This window comes from Mytilus galloprovincialis, chromosome 11 (assembly GCF_965363235.1).
Source record: "Mytilus galloprovincialis chromosome 11, xbMytGall1.hap1.1, whole genome shotgun sequence".
In the NCBI taxonomy this organism is placed as follows: Eukaryota; Metazoa; Mollusca; class Bivalvia; order Mytilida; family Mytilidae; genus Mytilus; species Mytilus galloprovincialis.
In genome coordinates, this window is record NC_134848.1 from 81,163,333 (window position 1) to 81,186,676 (window position 23,344).

At 30.6% G+C, this 23,344-nt stretch overlaps 1 protein-coding gene across 5 annotated transcripts in view; it reads right to left on the reverse strand.

Annotated features, from left to right (window-relative positions):
- The window catches only part of LOC143052885 (uncharacterized), a 146,043-nt gene that overhangs the window by 95,277 nt on the left and 27,422 nt on the right, over positions 1-23,344 (reverse strand). For 3 of the 5 annotated variants that reach the window (XM_076226034.1, XM_076226033.1, XM_076226032.1), the window contains 4 exons: positions 22,652-22,831; positions 21,160-21,183; positions 18,467-18,533; positions 16,320-16,426 (listed from right to left, as the gene is read on the reverse strand). In XM_076226034.1, coding sequence (XP_076082149.1) covers positions 16,320-16,426; positions 18,467-18,533; positions 21,160-21,183; positions 22,652-22,831 — 378 coding nt within the window. Of the gene's footprint in view, positions 1-286; positions 587-2,874; positions 4,734-16,319; positions 16,427-18,466; positions 18,534-21,159; positions 21,184-22,651; positions 22,832-23,344 lie in introns of those variants that run through there. The other 2 variants (XM_076226039.1, XM_076226035.1) reach the window with 2 other exon arrangements.

Here is a 23,344-nt window from a genome sequence, read left to right on the forward strand (position 1 = left end):
GAAGGCGTTCACAGCCTTGTTTGACTGTAAAAATATTCTGCCTATTTCCATTTTATCAAGAAAGATAACTCCTGATTGACGAAATGAAAAACCTAAATATACAACTTGACCTCCATTTTGCCATCAGTAAAAACAAATTAAAATTCAAACAGCATTACGGGTAATTGATTGGTTAATAAATCATTGCGCAGAAACTACACAAAGTACAATTTTTCAAATATATCAGGGACTATAACTCTTGAACAGTAAAAGACAAAACCCTATGATTAAGTGACTGTAAACCCACCTTATTGTTCAGTTCCATTCCTTCAACAATCAACATTTTAGAGAAGTCCACCACGCGGACTCGTGGAATGGAGGGTATAAATGTCTCTTCCGTTGGCTCTCGTTTAAATCTTTCTAATGATAGTTCTGGGTTAAATCTTTCTTCACTCTTAAAATTTTCTTCCTTTAATTCCTGTTTTAACCTTTCTTCCATTAATCTTTCTTCGGTTAGTTCTCGTTTAAACCTTTCTTCAATAAGCTTTTCTTCCATAAGTTCTCTTTTAATATTTTCTTCTGTTGGATCCATCTTATTGTAATATTTTTTCCCGTACTTTTTTGTGGGTAATCCAAAATGAGGTTTAACCCTAGAACGTTTTTCATTTAGTTTATTTCCATAACTATTCATTTCACAATTTATTAACTTTCTCTCTTCAAAAATTACTCAATGTTAAATAATATATACACTGTACCAAGTTCTTTAAGAATCACTTATTGAGACATAAATATTCCATCAAAAATTTTAAAAAATATCCCAACATCAACAATTTAACCGCACTTGGTTTGCGATGATTATGGTAATAGCTTAGAAATAATGTGTTTCATTAACGTGCACTTCTGTTACACGAGTAAACTTTCAAAACTGCATAAATTTCTAAGAGGTATATTCAAAACTTTTTATCCATTGAAATATTTCAAGAAAAGTTCAACAACCAATTTTTTTTATACAAATAACCCTTTTTTAAAACCTATTTTCATGTATGAATTATTAATTATAATTAAATTACCAAATAACGAATATTTCCTAAATCAATAACCCCGTTTCCTTCCCAAATAAAAGTTGTAAATATCAAAATCTATATTTTCTTTGTTCTTTATATTTACTTATAAGAAAATAAAACTTAGTTGAGATATTTTATTCTGTATTTCAATTATTCCTAATTTTTTTCCAATACATTGCACAAAAGGATACTGAAATAACGACCCATTAATGATACAATTAAAAGGAAGATAGTATAATCAAAGAGCCATCACCGAGTATAATAGGGTTTCTAATGACCCCTAAGGTGGACAAATAATTTATTGTCCAATCCAGTTTTATATAGTTTCTAATGACCCCTAAGGTGGACAAATAATTTATTGTCTGATCCAGTTTTATATAGTTTCTAATGACCCCTAAGGTGGACAAATAATTTATTGTCAGATGGATACATACATTATAAAAATAGGAAGATGATTGCCAATAAGAGAACAAGTCTCCACCAGAGACCAAAATACACCATAATTAACAACTATCGGCCACTGTACGGCTCTGAACATTGTGCAATACACGTACAGCAAGATACCTTTTTTTTCTGTCTATTTTTTAACTAGTAAATCATATATGATACCCATTTCCATTCTTAATTTTAATTAATTTTTAAAAAGAAGCAAGTTTATTTAACTAAGAAGAAGAATGTGAAGTGCTACTCTTCCAACAAGCATTATTATGTCCTTAAACTCTGTCCACTTCGTAATTTACTTACTTTTAATTTTTTCAAATAGATTTAAAATGAATATTGACTATAAGGAAAGTGTTTACTAGTAAATTATCAAATTATTTTCTCTAGGATTTCAAAATCAATAACAAGAATTATCACATATATTAAACACAAAATCCGAGTGCATAAATATGTAAGGGGAAACAACTCCTTTCAAATATATATGTTTTCATGTTTAAGCAATATAGTGATATTAGCAACTGATATTTCTGTTTTTTTATCTGTGTTATTAATAATTTGTTGCTAATTACACCGAATACACATCATTTAGTCTATTGCATTTGTAAGATGATTACTTTTGTAAGAACTGAATTAAATATTTTTCCTGTTCCATACTTTCTGTTACATGAAGATAGATTCTAGAAACACAAAAATGGACAAAAATATAAACAACACATAATTATATCTTCACAACTTGAAAAGATCTGATTGTTACATGTAATTTTTTTAAAATTTTAATAATTAAGTTGAATAAGATGCAACTCTGATTAAACCTAATTGATAATGTCTGGCTGATGCAGTTGTTCCCCTTGCTTCATACATGATGGTTTCAGATTACAAAGTGCTTTTTCGTAGAAAGCTATGTTCCAAACATACTTATCTGAGGCATTTCATTTCTACACGTTTGACTCTCAATAGAATAAGAGAAAATCTCCACAGAAATCTAGAGGATTACATTTTCTCTGTTTTTTCGCCATGCAAAACTATTCTCAGACTGATCATCACAACTGATCTTGTTAAAAGCTGTTTACAACCTGTGACCTATTGACCTTGTCTATGTTAAACCAGTGGCCTTGACATATAAATATATTCTCACCTTTTTATCAATCATCAGAACACCCTGTAGTATCTCTTTATCCACAAATCTGCTCATGACCTATTGACCTTGTCTTATGTAACACCAGTGACCTTGACATATAAATACATTCTCACCTTTTCGTTAATCATCAGAACACCCTGTAGCCTCTCGTTATCTACAAATCTGCATGTTCATGACCTATTGACCTTGTCTTATGTATAACCAGTGACCTTGACATAAATACGTGACCTTGATATATAAATACATTCTCACCTTTTCGTTAATCATCAGAACACCCTGTAGCCTCTCGTTATCTACAAATCTGCTCATCATGTAACTTTATGGTGTCCAATCATGAAACTTTCCAGTGTTGTTTCATGAACAGATAACGATTCAGTGTCAAATCACTTAACTTTGCAATGTTGAGTAACACAATTTTTTGGTGTCGATTCACTTAACTATTCAGTGTCAAATCACTAAACTTTGCAATGTTGAATCATTATACTTTGCTGTGTGGAATCATGAAACATTGCAGTATTAAATCATGAACAAATAACAATTCAGTGCTGAATTCTCATGTAACAAATTGTAATAGCGACAAATATTGCTGTCAATATAAAGTTTCCACAAATGAAATCTGTCACTTTGAAAAATTGTCACTATTTTAACATTGCTGTTTTACAGTTTTGATCAATGCAATATTGTTGTAATTAAATCGTTCATCTTTTTAACTATTAACATCCTATATTTATTATCAAACCATATTGTTGGCTCTGACAATATAGAAAAGATATCCAAGTCAATTTATGTTTCTACTCCAAGTTCAATTCAAATACAATCACTTTTATCCATTTGACATAGAATGTGTAACAAACATATTTGTCTCTTTCTGAAGCTTTTGTACAAATCCATATATACAAAATCATATACACAAAATAATTTCTTGAAGACTAATAATTTTACAGGGTTGAAAACAAATAAATTTTGACACAATAGGTTTTATCAGCTTCAATCAGTGTAAAAATAGGCAACTACGTCATTTTTTTCTTCCTCAATGAAAAATAAAAACAATGGTAGGGAAAATAAAACTATTACATAACTTAAAGATAAGTTTTTGATTAACGACGATCTCGAAAAATTGACCACACGTAACAAAATAGTTGAAATTATTTCTAAAATTCGTAACTTTATCAATTTCATTTGCCTTAATTAATCTAGTTTGAACAATTAAGATAAGATTTGAAATGTTAAATCGTTTTAGATTGTTTAACGACTATTTCATAATAAATCTTTCTTCCATTATATTCGACAATATAAAAAAAAAATCTTTTGGTTAAAGGTTGTTTTCAGCTTTGTCTAAAATGTTAACTACACATGTCAAACACACATGTCAAGTTTGAATTTAGAATCCATGAAATAACTACAAATGAAATCAATGGAAAATCTTTAGGTGTTTTACCAATTTATTTTAATTGACATCGAAAATTTTTAATTCTATTAAAAATACATACTAGTTGTGTCAAGATTTTTTTGTCCCCTGCCCACAAAATACAAAAGTCAGTTAAAAAAGCACCGTTTTCGAAATATCAGTAAATCCTCTCAACAAAGAATTGTGGGAGAAGCTGAGAAAGTATAATAATTCTAATATTAACCCTCACGACGTCACTATATAAATAGTTCCGTTACTATGAATATAATAATAGAAATTCTTTAATTAAGAGTAATTATCTACAGTCGTTTGGAAACTGATTGTTATTTCTTTAAGACAACAAGGCTGACATATCCAAACGTTAATTTGACTCTCGTAATTATTGAGTTTCGCTGATAATTTGTAACAGTTTCCTACGTTATTTTACTTAAATGTCTCTTAAAATGCAAAGTCAACACTATACCAAGCCAGTATTAGGATAATTAACTATTCAACCTAAAATCAACACTATACCGAGCTCTATTACAATAATTAACTATTTAAGGGGGTCATTATTTCATAAAAGTATTGAATTTTTCTGTTATTTGCTACTTTTTGCCCGTAAAATAATTAAATATTTTCAATTATAGATGTCAAATGTCAATGTCGAAACAAATCTGAACATTAATTCGAATCAGTATTATATCAGTATTCTGTCAAAAAAGGAATCAGTTTAAATGGCATTCAAACAAAATGTGAAAATCAAAGTTACAATACCATTTTATCTAAATAATTCATTGATTACCAGAAGTGTTTGCAGCAAGTCCAGAGGCAGTGATTTCTTGCATATTCGATAAATGAAAAGTGTACCTAAAACAATCGTTCATACTGCTCTATTCCTACTGACGTATTCAATGAAAGTTTTTCCTTTTATTCCAGGCGGCATCACAGAGCCTTAATTAGCATCACAGAGCATAAATGAGCATAAAGAAGCATTAATGAGCATCACCAGGCATCACAGAGCAATAACGAGCATCATGGAGCATTCACAAGCATCAATCAGAATTTAATAGTTGCCGGTGAATATCTCCAAAAAGATATAAAGTTCCTCCAAAATTTTCACTCTTAAGATTTTATAATCACATGAAATATAATCCAATTGAAATAAATTATCTCTGATGAAATATGAACTATATGTGTATCCAATATGCAATGCCTTCAACAGAAATCTCAAAATTTATTTTTTTTTAAATCAAATTCCTCCTTTTTGAATTTTTTCTATCCTAAGATTCAGTCTAAGCATTCAATTATCCATTCAAGCTTCCAATAAACACATCTTTTATTTCATTCTGTCAGTATTCATATCAACAAGAAATTCATTTTTGTCTCTTGATGACAGTTTTTTTTAAAATACATTGCAAGAAATTCACAATAGAGATATTAAAAAATTTCATTAATTTTTTATCAATTTTTTTGGCAGTCTAATCGCCTATGTTTACCAGAAGGAAATCCTCCACTTTACAAATAAGACAAACATTTCACTTCAAACCAAATCTTTCAATTTGTCACATGTCTGTTTAAATACAAACCACTCAAACTTACCATTAGGACAAGTCGATAGTATTTCTTTGTTTTACTAAAAATTTATCATTAGGACAAGAAGATAGTATTTCTTTGTTTTACACTTTAATTTATAATGAGAGCAAGTTTAAAAATCTGCTGAGAGCATTTACAATATTTAGCTATTTTTGGCGAGACTTGAACTTTGAGTCACAAAAAGATAGTATTTCTATGTTTTACACTTTAATTTATAATGAGGGCTGCAAAGTTGAGATTTCAAAAAATTTCATAAATTTTTATCTGTTGAATGAGTTTACAATTTTCAACTATTTTTTGCAGGACTTGAACTTTGAGTCAGGAAACAGCAACCCAATGACCAAAAAAAGACTTAGCATCCAGAGAATTTCATGTCTTCTTGTTATAACAAACATTTCTTTAGAGTGGCCTATAAAATTTGACACAATTGTAATTTTTGTATACATTTTTTGTTAGATTATTAATTAATTGTTACGGTTCATAATTACTTAATGACCTGAAACACATCAATACAGGGGGTAATAGATCAACTTATAACTTTTAATTAAATTTATGATTGACAGGGTCAAATTACATTTTTATACATAAACGTCTTAAATTGTTAACTTTCTTATACCAAGGGTATAATATTGGAACACTAACAGCCTTTAAGTCAATCCTTTGCTATAATATATGTAAATTAAAGTCATTCTGATATCCAATATAATTTTGCTCTATATTTGAATAAATATCCACATAAGGTATTTTTTGGAAGCTTGACATCAATGTTTAAATTGCAGGAATTCAGAATTTATTTGTATTGTGATGAGAGAACAGACTATTTATTTGTATAGTGATGAGAGAACAGACTATTTATTTGTATAGTGATGAGAGAACAGACTATTTATTTGTATAGTGATGAGAGAACAGACTATTCATTTGTATAGTGATGAGAGAACAGACTATTTATTTGTGTTGTGATGAGAGAACAGACTATTTATTTGTATAGTGATGAGAGAACAGACTATTTATTTGTGTTGTGATGAGAGAACAGACTATTTATTTGTATTGTGATGAGAGAACAGACTATTTATTTGTATTGTGATGAGAGAACAGACTATTTATTTGTATTGTGATGAGAGAACAGACTATTTATTTGTATTGTGATGAGAGAACAGACTATTTATTTGTGTTGTGATGAGAGAACAGACTATTTATTTGTATTGTGCAGAGAGAAGAGACTATTTATTTGTATTGTGATGAGTGTGTTGTGATGAGAGAACAGACTATTTTTTTGTGTTGTGATGAGAGAACAGACTATCCATTTGTATTGTGATGAGAGAACAGACTATTTATTTGTGTTGCGATGAGAGAACAGACTATTCATTTGTATAGTGATGAGAGAACAGACTATTTATTTGTATTGTGATGAGAGAACAGACTATTCATTGGTGTTGTGATGAGAGAACAGACTATTTATTTGTGTTGTGATGAGAGAACAGACTATTCATTTGTATTGTGATGAGAGAACAGACTATTTATTTGTGTTGTGATGAGAGAACAGACTATTTATTTGTGTTGTGATGAGAGAACAGACTATTCATTTGTGTTGTGATGAGAGAACAGACTATTCATTTGTGTTGTGATGAGAGAACAGACTATTTATTTGTGTTGTGATGAGAGAACAGACTATTTATTTGTGTTGTGATGAGAGAACAGACTATTCATTTGTATTGTGATGAGAGAACAGACTATTTATTTGTGTTGTGATGAGAGAACAGACTATTTATTTGTGTTGTGATGAGAGAACAGACTATTTATTTGTGTTGTGATGAGAGAACAGACTATTTATTTGTATTGTGATGAGAGAACAGACTATTTATTTGTATTGTGATTCATTTGTATTGTGATGAGAGAACAGACTATTTATTTGTGTTGTGATGAGAGAACAGACTATTTATTTGTGTTGTGATGAGAGAACAGACTATTTATTTGTATTGTGATGAGAGAACAGACTATTTATTTGTGTTGTGATGAGAGAACAGACTATTTATTTGTATTGTGATGAGAGAACAGACTATTTATTTGTGTTGCGATGAGAGAACAGACTATTCATTTGTATTGTGATGAGAGAACAGACTATTTATTTGTGTTGTGATGAGAGAACAGACTATTTATTTGTATTGTGATGAGAGAACAGACTATTTATTTGTGTTGTGATGAGAGAACAGACTATTTATTTGTATTGTGATGAGAGAACAGACTATTTATTTGTGTTGTGATGAGAGAAGAGACTATTTATTTGTGTTGTGATGAGAGAACAGACTATTTATTTGTATTGTGATGAGAGAACAGACTATTTATTTGTGTTGTGATGAGAGAACAGACTATTTATTTGTATAGTGATGAGAGAACAGACTATTTATTTGTGTTGTGATGAGAGAAGAGACTATTCATTTGTATTGTGATGAGAGAACAGACTATTTATTTGTGTTGTGATGAGAGAACAGACTATTTATTTGTATTGTGATGAGAGAACAGACTATTTATTTGAGTTGTGATGAGAGAACAGACTATTTATTTGTATTGTGATGAGAGAACAGACTATTTATTTGTATTGTGATGAGAGAACAGACTATTCATTTGTGTTGTGATGAGAGAACAGACTATTCATTGGTGTTGTGATGAGAGAACAGACTATTTATTTGTGTTGCAATGAGAGAACAGACTATTCATTTGTATTGTGATGAGAGAACAGACTATTCATTTGAGTTGTGATGAGAGAACAGACTATTTATTTGTATTGTGATGAGAGAACAGACTATTTATTTGTATTGTGATGAGAGAACAGACTATTCATTTGTGTTGTGATGAGAGAACAGACTATTCATTTGTGTTGTGATGAGAGAACAGACTATTCATTTGTATTGTGATGAGAGAACAGACTATTTATTTGAGTTGTGATGAGAGAACAGACTATTTATTTGTATTGTGATGAGAGAACAGACTATTCATTTGTATAGTGATGAGAGAACAGACTATTCATTTGTATTGTGATGAGAGAACAGACTATTTATTTGTGTTGTGATGAGAGAACAGACTATTTATTTGTATTGTGATGAGAGAACAGACTATTTATTTGTGTTGTGATGAGAGAACAGACTATTTATTTGTATTGTGATGAGAGAACAGACTATTCATTTGTATAGTGATGAGAGAACAGACTATTTATTTGTATTGTGATGAGAGAACAGACTATTTATTTGTGTTGTGATGAGAGAACAGACTATTTATTTGTATTGTGATGAGAGAACAGACTATTTATTTGTGTTGTGATGAGAGAACAGACTATTTATTTGTATTGTGATGAGAGAACAGACTATTTATTTGTATTGTGATGAGAGAACAGACTATTTATTTGTGTTGTGATGAGAGAACAGACTATTTATTTGTGTTGTGATGAGAGACCAGACTATGTATTTGTATTGTGATGAGAGAACAGACTATTTATTTGTGTTGTGATGAGAGACCAGACTATGTATTTGTATTGTGATGAGAGAACAGACTATTTATTTGTATTGTGATGAGAGAACAGACTATTCATTTGTATTGTGATGAGAGAAGAGACTATTTATTTGTGTTGTGATGAGAGAACAGACTATTTATTTGTGTTGTGATGAGAGAACAGACTATTCATTTGTATTGTGATGAGAGAACAGACTATTTATTTGTGTTGTGATGAGAGACCAGACTATGTATTTGTATTGTGATGAGAGAACAGACTATTCATTGGTGTTGTGATGAGAGAACAGACTATTTATTTGTATTGTGATGAGAGAACAGACTATTTATTTGAGTTGTGATGAGAGAACAGACTATTTATTTGAGTTGTGATGAGAGAACAGACTATTTATTTGTATTGTGATGAGAGAACAGACTATTTATTTGAGTTGTGATGAGAGAACAGACTATTTATTTGTATTGTGATGAGAGAACAGACTATTTATTTGTATTGTGATGAGAGAACAGACTATTTATTTGTATTGTGATGAGAGAACAGACTATTCATTTGTGTTGTGATGAGAGAACAGACTATTCATTTGTGTTGTGATGAGAGAACAGACTATTCATTTGAGTTGTGATGAGAGAACAGACTATTTATTTGTATTGTGATGAGAGAACAGACTATTTATTTGTGTTGTGATGAGAGAACAGACTATTTATTTGTGTTGTGATGAGAGAACAGACTATTTATTTGTGTTGTGATGAGAGAACAGACTATTCATTTGTGTTGTGATGAGAGAACAGACTATTTATTTGTGTTGTGATGAGAGAACAGACTATTCATTTGTATTGTGATGAGAGAACAGACTATTTATTTGTGTTGTGATGAGAGAACAGACTATTTATTTGAGTTGTGATGAGAGAACAGACTATTTATTTGTATTGTGATGAGAGAACAGACTATTCATTTGTGTTGTGATGAGAGAACAGACTATTCATTTGTGTTGTGATGAGAGAACAGACTATTCATTTGTATTGTGATGAGAGAACAGACTATTTATTTGTATTGTGATGAGAGAACAGACTATTTATTTGTGTTGTGATGAGAGAAGAGACTATTCATTTGTATTGTGATGAGAGAAGAGACTATTCATTTGTATTGTGATGAGAGAACAGACTATTTATTTGTATTGTGATGAGAGAACAGACTATTTATTTGTGTTGTGATGAGAGAACAGACTATTTATTTGTATTGTGATGAGAGAACAGACTATTTATTTGTGTTGTGATGAGAGAACAGACTATTTATTTGTATTGTGATGAGAGAACAGACTATTTATTTGTGTTGTGATGAGAGAACAGACTATTCATTTGTGTTGTGATGAGAGAACAGACTATTTATTTGTATTGTGATGAGAGAACAGACTATTTATTTGTGTTGTGATGAGAGAACAGACTATTTATTTGTATTGTGATGAGAGAACAGACTATTTATTTGTGTTGTGATGAGAGAACAGACTATTCATTTGTGTTGTGATGAGAGAACAGACTATTTATTTGTATAGTGATGAGAGAACAGACTATTTATTTGTATTGATGAGAGAACAGACTATTTATTTGTGTTGTAATGAGAGAACAGACTATTTATTTGTATTGTGATGAGAGAACAGACTATTTATTTGTGTTGTGATGAGAGAACAGACTATTCATTTGTGTTGTGATGAGAGAACAGACTATTTATTTGTATAGTGATGAGAGAACAGACTATTTATTTGTATTGATGAGAGAACAGACTATTTATTTGTGTTGTGATGAGAGAACAGACTATTTATTTGTGTTGTGATGAGAGAACAGACTATTCATTTGTGTTGTGATGAGAGAACAGACTATTCATTTGTGTTGTGATGAGAGAACAGACTATTTATTTGTGTTGTGATGAGAGAACAGACTATTTATTTGTGTTGTGATGAGAGAACAGACTATTCATTTGTATTGTGATGAGAGAACAGACTATTTATTTGTGTTGTGATGAGAGAACAGACTATTTATTTGTGTTGTGATGAGAGAACAGACTATTTATTTGTGTTGTGATGAGAGAACAGACTATTTATTTGTATTGTGATGAGAGAACAGACTATTTATTTGTATTGTGATTCATTTGTATTGTGATGAGAGAACAGACTATTTATTTGTGTTGTGATGAGAGAACAGACTATTTATTTGTGTTGTGATGAGAGAACAGACTATTTATTTGTATTGTGATGAGAGAACAGACTATTTATTTGTGTTGTGATGAGAGAACAGACTATTTATTTGTATTGTGATGAGAGAACAGACTATTTATTTGTGTTGCGATGAGAGAACAGACTATTCATTTGTATTGTGATGAGAGAACAGACTATTTATTTGTGTTGTGATGAGAGAACAGACTATTCATTTGTATTGTGATGAGAGAACAGACTATTCATTTGAGTTGTGATGAGAGAACAGACTATTTATTTGTATTGATGAGAGAACAGACTATTTATTTGTGTTGTGATGAGAGAACAGACTATTTATTTGTATTGTGATGAGAGAACAGACTATTTATTTGTGTTGTGATGAGAGAACAGACTATTTATTTGTATTGTGATGAGAGAAGAGACTATTTATTTGTGTTGTGATGAGAGAACAGACTATTTATTTGTATTGTGATGAGAGAACAGACTATTTATTTGTGTTGTGATGAGAGAACAGACTATTTATTTGTATAGTGATGAGAGAACAGACTATTTATTTGTGTTGTGATGAGAGAAGAGACTATTCATTTGTATTGTGATGAGAGAACAGACTATTCATTTGTGTTGTGATGAGAGAACAGACTATTTATTTGTATTGTGATGAGAGAACAGACTATTTATTTGAGTTGTGATGAGAGAACAGACTATTTATTTGTATTGTGATGAGAGAACAGACTATTTATTTGTATTGTGATGAGAGAACAGACTATTCATTTGTGTTGTGATGAGAGAACAGACTATTCATTTGTGTTGTGATGAGAGAACAGACTATTTATTTGTGTTGCGATGAGAGAACAGACTATTCATTTGTATTGCGATGAGAGAACAGACTATTCATTTGAGTTGTGATGAGAGAACAGACTATTTATTTGTATTGTGATGAGAGAACAGACTATTTATTTGTATTGTGATGAGAGAACAGACTATTCATTTGTGTTGTGATGAGAGAACAGACTATTCATTTGTGTTGTGATGAGAGAACAGACTATTCATTTGTATTGTGATGAGAGAACAGACTATTTATTTGAGTTGTGATGAGAGAACAGACTATTTATTTGTATTGTGATGAGAGAACAGACTATTCATTTGTATAGTGATGAGAGAACAGACTATTCATTTGTATTGTGATGAGAGAACAGACTATTTATTTGTGTTGTGATGAGAGAACAGACTATTTATTTGTATTGTGATGAGAGAACAGACTATTTATTTGTGTTGTGATGAGAGAACAGACTATTTATTTGTATTGTGATGAGAGAACAGACTATTTATTTGTGTTGTGATGAGAGAACAGACTATTCATTTGTGTTGTGATGAGAGAACAGACTATTTATTTGTATAGTGATGAGAGAACAGACTATTTATTTGTATTGATGAGAGAACAGACTATTTATTTGTGTTGTAATGAGAGAACAGACTATTTATTTTACAGGACTTTGGATTATGCATTTATGTTTTATGTTCTTTAGGATTCAAGATGAGACACACACCCCCCTTTTCCCTTCCCTTATTTATAATTCTATACTTTATATATTCTTACTACATGTATTTCAAAATAGACAATTTGAAAGATGATTAAATCTCTCTTCCATATCGTGCTTACATAACGAAATCCTTGTCAATCATTGTTAATCTCTATTTATTTTGAGACATAAAGAGTTCCACTTTATCAAAGTTCTTCAACAAATCTGTAATGACACAGAAGTGTCAAATCTTAAACTTTTAACAAATCTTAAACAAAATATGAAGTAGATTGTTTACTTTCAGTTTAAAAATGAAAGTAGCATGTTTACATAAAGATGTTCATTTCAAGTGATTTAGTGAGAATTTCTATCAATTAAAGATTTAAAACAGACCTCCTGGGTTTGAATTCCAAATAAACATTATAAAAGATGGACTGCAATTAAATAGAGGAATTCAAAACCACTTCTTATGTAAATGATTTGTATATTTTGATATTATATTGAACATCAAATTCATGAAGCAATTATATAATCAATAAATCAATCAAATACATTTGAAAACTAAAATATGTCTATCTGATCTGATCTCATCTGATGTGATGTGCCCACAACCAAATAAATTCAAATTGAAGGTAAACTAGTTTTAATATTATATTTTATTTTATAAAAAAAAAACTTATGGGATTCAAATTGTGCATCTCAATATATGTAATATAATATTTATTTCTTTTTACTATCATTATTTTATAACTGTGTTTGGTTGTTTGGTTATGGCATCAATACTTTAATCATGAACTCAAATTGTTGAAAATTCAGTGAAGAACCTACATTTTTTCTACGCCATAATTCAGTTGAGAACTTACATTTTTTCACGCCATATCCAGTGAAGAAATTACATTTTTTCTACGCCATATTCAGTGAAGAACTTTACATTTTTTCCACGCAATATCCAGTGAAGAACTTATATTAAATTGTTCCACGCCATATTCAGTGAAGAACTTACATTTTTTTTCACGCCATTATGAGTGGAGAAATTACATTTTGTTCCACGCTATATTCAGTGAAGAACTTACATTATTTTCCATGCTATATTCAGTGAAGAACTTACATTATTTTCCATGCTATATTCAGTGAAGAACTTACATTATTTTCCACGCCATAATCAGTAAAGAAATTAATTTTTTTCAAGTCATATTCAGTGCAGAACTTATATTTTTCCACACCATATTCAGTGAAGAACTAACATTTTTTTTCCATGCCATATTCAGTGAAGAACTCACATTTTTTTCCACATAATTTTCAGTGAAGAACTTGCAATTTTTCCACATTTTCAGTGAAGAACTAACATTTGTTTCCACATCATTTTCTGTGAAGAACTTACATTTTTTCTACGCCATAATCAGTGAAGAACTTACATTTTTTCCACGCCATAATCAGTGAAGAACTTACATTTTTTCCACGCCATAATCAGTGAAGAACTTACATTTTTTTCCCGCCATAATCAGTGAATAACTTACATTTTTTCCACGCCATATTCAGTGAAGAACTTACATTTTTTCCACGCCATAATCAGTGAAGAATTTACATTTTTTTCAACGCCATAATCAGTGAAGAACTTACATTTTTTTCCACACCATAATCAGTGAAGAACTTACATTTTTTCTACGCCATATTCAGTTTAGAACTTACATTTTTTCCACGCCATAATCAGTGAAGAACTTACATTTTTTTTTATGCCATATTCAGTGAAGAACTTAACATTTTTTCTACGCCATAATCAGTGAAGAACTTACATTTTTTTCACGCCATAATCAGTGAAGAACTTATTTTTCCACACCATAATCAGTGTAGAACTTAACATTTTTTCCACGCCATAATCAGTGAAGAACTTACATTTGAACTTACATTTTTTTCCACGCCATAATCAGTGAAGAACTTACATTTGAACTTACATTTTTTTCCACGCCATAATCAGTGAAGAACTTACATTTTTTTCCACGCCATAATAAGTGAAGAACTTACATTTTTTTCCACGCCATAATCAGTGAAGAACTTACATATTTTTCCACACCATATGCAGTGAAGAACTTACATTTTTTTTCATGCCATATTCAGTGAAGAACTTACATTTTTTCTACGCCATAATCAGTGAAGAACTTACATTTTTTCCACACCATAATCAGTGAAGAACTTACATTTTTTCCACACCATATTCAGTGAAGAACTTACAGTTTTTTCCATGCTATATTCAGTGAAGAACTTACATTTTTTCCACAATATCAGTGAAGAACTTACATTTTTTTTCCACACCATAATCAGTGAAGAACTTACATTTTTTTTCCACGCCATAATCAGTGAAGAACTTACATATTTTTTCACGCCATATTCAGTGAAGAACTTACATTTTTTCTATGCCATAATCAGTGAAGAACTTACATTTTTTCCACGCCATAATCAGTGAAGAACTTACATTTTTTCCACGCCATAATCAGTGAAGAACTTACATTTTTTCTACACCATAATCAGTGAAGAACTTACATTTTTTCCACGCCATAATCAGTGAAGAACTTACATTTTTTCCACACCATAATCAGTGAAGAACTTACATTTACTTTTGTACAAGTGTTTTACAGGTAACATGACACCACGAACATGTATAGGTTATTCCTTGAAGTACTTAGGTAATGAGTGAAGAGCTTTACATCTTGTCTATAGACAGCTTACATTTTTTAAATAATTACAGATCAATACAGATAACATATTTATATATATATATCTGTCACAAAACAGTAAAGGGAGGTCACCGATGTGTTGTTGTCATCTATTAAGGACATATAAAAAACTACTGTTGACTCATTTGTTTTTCGTGGGTACCAATATTTGTGGATTAAGGAAAACTGGCATTCTAGTGGATTTCAAATTTAATAGTTTTGCTAAAGTGTGCATATAAACCTATAGAATATTTGTTATTCTTTCAACATCTTAATTTGTTCCTTTACCCAGGAAATCCACAAAAATTGGTATACAATGAAATAATAATGAATCTACAGTTTATCAGAACTATCATTAGCAAGACAATGGAGTCGATCTCTCACTTATAAAAGAGAATAATCTTAATTTAAGAAAATTAAATACTTATAGGTTGTAACTTTACATAAGGAGTAGAAAGAAAATCTACATATCAAACATAGGAAAATAGCTTAACATTAAAGACAAGGGCACATAATCTAGACATCAGTAAATAAAGCATTACATACATACAAAGGGAGACAAGTCATGCAAACATATACAACTAATTTGACTATTACTTTACATAGAGCCAATAATATATAAATCATGCTAACAAATATGTCACAACTGACTTTTACATTTAATACAGACAAAAGATAAAAAATAACTACAACATGCATAACAAAACAGCCTTTTACTAACATTACCAAAATGACAAAAAAGGGGAGATAATCAAAAACAGCAGGGGAGACAACTTACCTTGGCTTTCTTCAGTTCTTCCTCATATTCATTCTTCATTGCGTCTACTTCAGCAGCATGAGCTTGAGTTATGGCTACAATCTGTGTCTCATGGAACTTCTCTATTTCTATTAAATAAATAACTCAAACTCAGTACACCTGTAGTAGAAGCTTTACCTATTATTATAGAATTTACTATCAGTAGTTATTACTCAGAATTTAGAAGGATCTTGTTCAGAAAAATCACCTTACAATATTCAGAAATGCCAAGTTTAAAAAATATGATGATAGTGAGATTTCATTTTGCTTTAAACTAAAAAGGTACAAGAGGGTAAAAAATCATAGGCCAATAAAGAAGACAAGAGTGCACTTGCTGAAATGTCTCGCCTTCTTTACTAACCATTCATATTATGTTGATAGTCCTAAATATGAAGCTTTACTACAACTATCACATAAACTTAACGCGATAAAAAAAAATGAGGTCAAGGTCACATAAACAAATAGGACATATATATACACCTTACAATCATTCAATACACTAAATATAGTTGACCTATTGGTTATAGTTTCTACGAAACAGACTTAACCAAGAACAAGAATGTTACCAAAGTACACGGATGCCCACTCACATTATCATTTTCCATGTTCTATGGACCGTGAAATTGGGTAAAAAATCTAATTTAGCTTTAAAATTAGAAAGATCATACAATAGGGAACATCTGTACTAAGTTTCAAGTTGATTGGACTAACTTTATTAAAAGCTACCTTGACCAAAAACTTAAACCTGAAACTCGCACTTTCATTTTCTATGTTCAATGGACCATGGAATTGGGGTCAAAAGTCTAATTTGGCTTTAAAATTAGAAAGATCATATCATAAGAAACATGTGTACTTAGTTTCAAGATGATTGGACTTAAGCTTCATCAAAAACTACCTTGACCAAAAACTTTAACCTGAAACTCACACTTTCATTTTCTATGTTTTATATAACCTAACCCTCTAAACTTCTTTCGTCGCGATATAGCCTTTTTGTGCTAATGCGGCGTAAATCAACCAACAATCAATCAATCAATCTAAACTTCTTCTGTTTTAGATTTAAATAACCTACCCCCTCTTAACTTCTTCTGTTTTAGATTTAAATAACCCACCCCCTCTTAACTTCTTCTGTTTTAGATTTAAATAACCCACCCCCTCTTAACTTCTTCTGTTTTAGATTTAAATAACCCACCCCTCTTAACTTCTTCTGTTTTAGATTTAAATAACCTACCCCCTCTTAACTTCTTCTGTTTTAGATTTAAATAACCTAACCCTCTTCACTTCTTCTGTTTTAGATTTAAATAACCCACCCCTCTTAACTTCTTCTGTTTTAGATTTAAATAACCTACCCCTCTTAACTTCTTCTGTTTTAGATCTAAATAACCTACCCCTCTTAACTTCTTCTGTTTTAGATTTAAATAACCTACCCCTCTTAACTTCTTCTGTTTTAGATTTAAATAACCTACCCCTCTTAACTTCTTCTGTTTTAGATTTAAATAACCTACCCCCTCTTAACTTCTTCTGTTTTAGATTTAAATAACCTACCCCTCTTAACTTCTTCTGTTTTAGATTTAAATAACCTACCCCTCTTAACTTCTTCTGTTTTAGATTTAAATAACCTACCCCCTCTTAACTTCTTCTGTTTTAGATTTAAATAACCCACCCCTCTTAACTTCTTCTGTTTTAGATTTAAATAACCTAACCCTCTTAATTTCTTCTGTTTTAGATCTAAATAACCTACCCCTCTTAACTTCTTCTGTTTTAGATCTAAATAACCTACCCCTCTTAACTTCTTCTGTTTTAGATCTAAATAACCTACCCCTCTTAACTTCTTCTGTTTTAGATTTAAATTACCTACCCCTCTTAACTTCTTCTGTTTTAGATTTAAATAACCTACCCCTCTTAACTTCTTCTGTTTTAGATCTAAATAACCTACCCCTCTTAACTTCTTCTGTTTTAGATTTAAATTACCTACCCCTCTTAACTTCTTCTGTTTTAGATTTAAATAACCTACCCCTCTTAACTTCTTCTGTTTTAGATTTAAATAACCTACCCCTCTTAACTTCTTCTGTTTTAGATCTAAATAACCTACCCCCTCTTAACTTCTTCTGTTTTAGATCTAAATAACCTACCCCTCTTAACTTCTTCTGTTTTAGATTTATTCTTATCAACAGTCTCCTGAAGTTCCTGTATCTTTTTCTGAAAATCAAGAACATCAAATCTTGTTACTATAAATCATTTTGATTGGTTAACATCATCCTCAACAATGGAAAGTCAACCAATGGAATGACTTTATCTTCATTTTTTACAATTTTGACTATCATTTTGTATAGATTATAGTATTCTCGGATGTATTTCCTAATTGCACAGTTTAGTTCTCATTTTGTCAGCTTATATGAAATAACTGACAATCCTTTGCATTTCTTAAAATTTAAAACACCCTATATTGTACCCACAGATCTTAAGAATTAGGACAAATGCCAGAGTGACCACATGTTTTTTTTTGGCAGTAATATATCTGTTTTCTGTTTGAATTATGTATACCCAATAACTATTTATACATAAATGCTTGCATAAATATATTCTTCCTAAACGACTACAAAATATACTTAACAAGTGAAAGTATTTAGACAAAAAAGTTTATCCTATAATTTTACCCGAAATCAGCCTGAGATAAATCCAGAATAATACATATACTCTGTGCATTCAAAGCTTCAAGAATATATGTATTTTTACATTTGTACTTAACACTGGCATTTCAGTATATACTTACGTTTTTTACCTCTCTTTTTGGTCAGTGATGCTAGTGCAAAATGTTGTTTTGCTTGTTATACTGTTTTTTATTTATTTTTTTGGAGGGGAGGATGTTATCATCTAATCTTTTTTTAGGGTGGGGTTCTTTGTATGTCTACACTACACATCAAACAGATTAAATTAAACTGTGATGATTGACAACAAGTACCAACAATTAGTAACCTTTTCTCTATATTGGGGGGGGGGGGGGTACAAGGGGTCCTGATCCCGAAATCCCGGGCTTAAAAACACGAAATCCCGAGGTCCCGATTTAAAAAATCTAAATCCTGAAGTCCGAAATTAGAAAAAAAGGATTTCCCGGATCCCGAAAGGGTCAATCCCGAAATCCCGAGCTTAAAAACACCCAATCCCGGAGTCCCGATAAAGGTCCTACTCCCCCCCCCCCCCCTATATTGGTTAGTTTGACAATTTTATCTTAAAATAAAACAATTTTCAAGACGTTTCAGCCATTGGTCCTCTTCAGTTTCTTTATTTTATTTTTCTTCTCAACTACATGGTAGACATACCTATTAGAATTTTTGAAACAAAGAATTCTACCTTAGATAACTAGGTGCAATCTACATCTACGACACGTTTGTTCTGACTATATATATGACAAAGAATTACAATAATTATAGAAATGTTACGAAAAGGTGGAGTAATATACAAATAGACAGACAAGACAGTCTGAGCAAAAGTCTGATTCTCAGACAGAGGCTTTGTTACTATTACAACAAGCTCTGCAACACTAGAAAATATATTTTATATTTAATCATTCCATGAAGAAAAGGTGGCAGGACTTGCACCTACCATTTGACTGTTATCATTGTGGATTTATTTATCTTTATGGGTATCAATTTTGTTCATACCTGCCAACTGTCACTATTTGTGAGGGATTTCCCCCATGCTGGAGGCTCCCAAATTGAAATTTTGAAAGAGCAATGTTGTCCACAATTTTAAACAAAACAATTAATTTACAATGAATTTAGGCTTATAAAAGCATGAAGAAGCCAAAAAACAACATTGAAATGTATTTGAAGGCCCCTTTGAAGATTTTTTAGGACTATGACAGCCATCTTGCAGTAGAACCCCCATGGGCATTTTGAGAAGTTGGCAGGTATGTTTGTTGCAGAGTTGATGTCCGACCAATTAATGAGTGAAGCCTCAGTTTGACATCAGAATAAGCCATGCGTTACCTTAAAGAATCCTAATGAAGCAGAATAAATAGATAAAGGGAGGTAATACAAGCATGCAGTTTGTATCGGATATGAAGCTTGTTATTGGCTTTTTTTAATTCAATTCTTCTCACATTTTTAATATTCTGTATTTAAAAAAAAAAATTTTAAATGGCATCTTAGCAAATCCTCAGCTATGCACTTTAAGCATTTTTAGTAATACACAATCTTTTGAAATCTGAATTCAGTCACTGCATTAGAGCCACAACAATAAAACAAAAGCTAAATAAATTTTATAAAATTAGTCACTTTAAAATTAAACACATTCTTATAATAAATTGTTTAGGTTAGAGGGGTTTTTTTTCATATTCAAATCTTGGTTATCTGGCAGGCTTTAGATAATTTATACATTAATGATCTTGGCTCCAAGTTAGGAGAATCTGTACTTAACCAAATATTAAGGATATTATGCTCTAAGTTAGGAGAATCTGTACTCAACAACATGTAATATTTCAAGCTTTAAATTAGGAGAATTTGTACCTAACTAACATCCTAAGATAAGCTTTTAATTAGGAGAATTTGTACTTGACTAATGCGTTACGATAAGCTTTAAGTTAGGAGAATCTGTACTTAACTAACATCTTTAGATAAGCTTTAAGTTAGAAGAATTTGTACTTAACTAGTTCCTTAAGATAAGCTTTAAGTTAGGAGAATCTGTACATAACTAATGTCTTATGATAACTTTCTGGTAAGGAAAATCTGTACGCAATGTTTAAGGGCAAGCTCTAGGTTAGGAGAATTTATACTTTACACAATGTTTTAGGGCAAGCTCTAGGTTAGGAGAATTTATACTTTACCTTTGCAGTGAGAGCCTCCATTGACTAGCATTAACAAATGTATAACATGTTATCATGAAATCACATCCTTCATTAAACTTAATCAAAGTGCCTTGAGAGCACTGAAGGGTAAATATTGCTTTCATTTTGATGTGAACTTTCAATAATCTGTAAACCAACTTATATTTCCCGTCTAGCTTTTTCTCGCCAAATTCACAGTGATTTAATTTTGCAATTTGCAAAGTTTTAAATGTTCATGAAGATTTATATTCACTTTATTTTTCTTCTTGTGAAAGTTGTGAAAATAACTTGTTTTACAGCATCATTGTATGGCATTTAGCTGATACATGTATTTATAATTTGAGTTGTCTCCCTTTACTATATTGGGTACTGATTAATTCTGGAAGATAAAGTTTAGTTATCAAGCCAGTCACATTTATATAAGGGTTCTGGTTCCATGAAAGCAATCTTTTACCCAAAAAAACCATTAACTGAATCCAGCAAGACAATCAAACAATTTCTATCACATTTCCTCTATGTCACATTCTATACTAGCTACTTGAAACCAACAATTGTAAATGGAAAAATAATTCCCAAATTTGTCTGCGAGAATGAAAAAAATAACTTTTGCAGACAGTGCAAATTACAAGTAAATGAAGAAAGATAATTTTCAAATCATATAAGTATATGAACTTGATAAGCAAAACAAAAATTCAATATTAGATGAAATTTGACAAAATAGCTTTCATTACACCAGAGACATATATGTCTCTGATTACACTCATTAAATGGATAAAATACAAGCCTATCACTTCAAAGGGTGACAACTCAAATTATTAAGTTTTACTGCAATTTCAAGGTCTTTATTTGGAGAATCATAATATTAATATAGACAGTGACAGTAATTTGAGTGCAAAGGTTATCATGAATTTGTATGAAAGGCAGAGAATATTTGGTATCTAAAAGGGGACAATCAATTGCCAACACCAATGGAAGGGAGATAATAACTATGATGCAAGGGTCTTAATTGATTTTTAATTTGAAACAAAAAACTCAACATAAGACTTAATAATTTAATTTTGGATGTAACGCATCTTCTGATTGGCTGACATTATTTTGTTATCAGCCCATAGACATAATTTAGTCATGTGACTGTGACGTCATCAATGTTTTTTCATGGTTTTCTACAGTCAAAAATGAAATTTAGAATTAAATTATAAGAAATGACTGTAATATTTTTTTCTGTCTATTCGAAATAAAATAAAAAATGTAGTGCACACTGTTAAATAACCCACTACGCGGGTTATTCAGTGTGCACCAAATTTTTTATGTTATTTCTTCATAGACAGAAAAAATATTATAGTCATTCCTTAAATAATTTTGCATTTAACGGAGAAAATAGTTTGGTGTTTAAGGGGAGATGATAATTTTTGTTCTAAAGGAGAGATAACAATTTTGTATTAAAGGGGAGATAATAATTTTTGTATTTAAGGGAGATAACTTTAATACAAACCTGTGTCTCCTGATATTGATCAGATATTTGATTAGCTTGAATGTCTTTCAACATATCATTTTGGGAGAGTTCATTTTCTGCTCTATTCAGTTTTCTTTGTAAATCTTTCATGAAATTCTTTCGTTTCTCAAGGTCCTCTTTCATTACGGCATTGTCAATCTCTAATTCCGTCACATTTTTCTGTTAGTAGAGAAAAGCATGAAAAGAAAAGCAGCTACAGAAAAAGATTCAAATATTGTATCTGTTTATTCTATAATGGCAAAGGTCAAATGATAATCGAAAAGGTTAAATGATAATGGCAAAGGTCAAATTATAATGGCAAAGTTCCAATGATAATATCGCAAAGGTTAAATGATAATGGCAAAGGCCAAATTATAATGTTAAAGTTCCAATGACAAAGATCAAATTATAATAACAAAGGTCAAATAATAATGGCAAAGGTCAAATTATAATGGCAAAGGTCAAATGATAATGCCAAAGTTCCAATGATAATCGCAAAGGTTCAATGATAATGGCAAAGATTAAATTATAATAACAAAGGTCAAATAATAATGGCAAAGGTCAAATTATAATGCCAAAGGTCAAATGGTAATGTAAAAGGTCAAATAATAATGGCAAAGGTCAAATTATAATGGAGAAGGTCAAATTATAATGCCAAAGGTCAAATGGTAATGGAAAAGGTCAAATTATAAT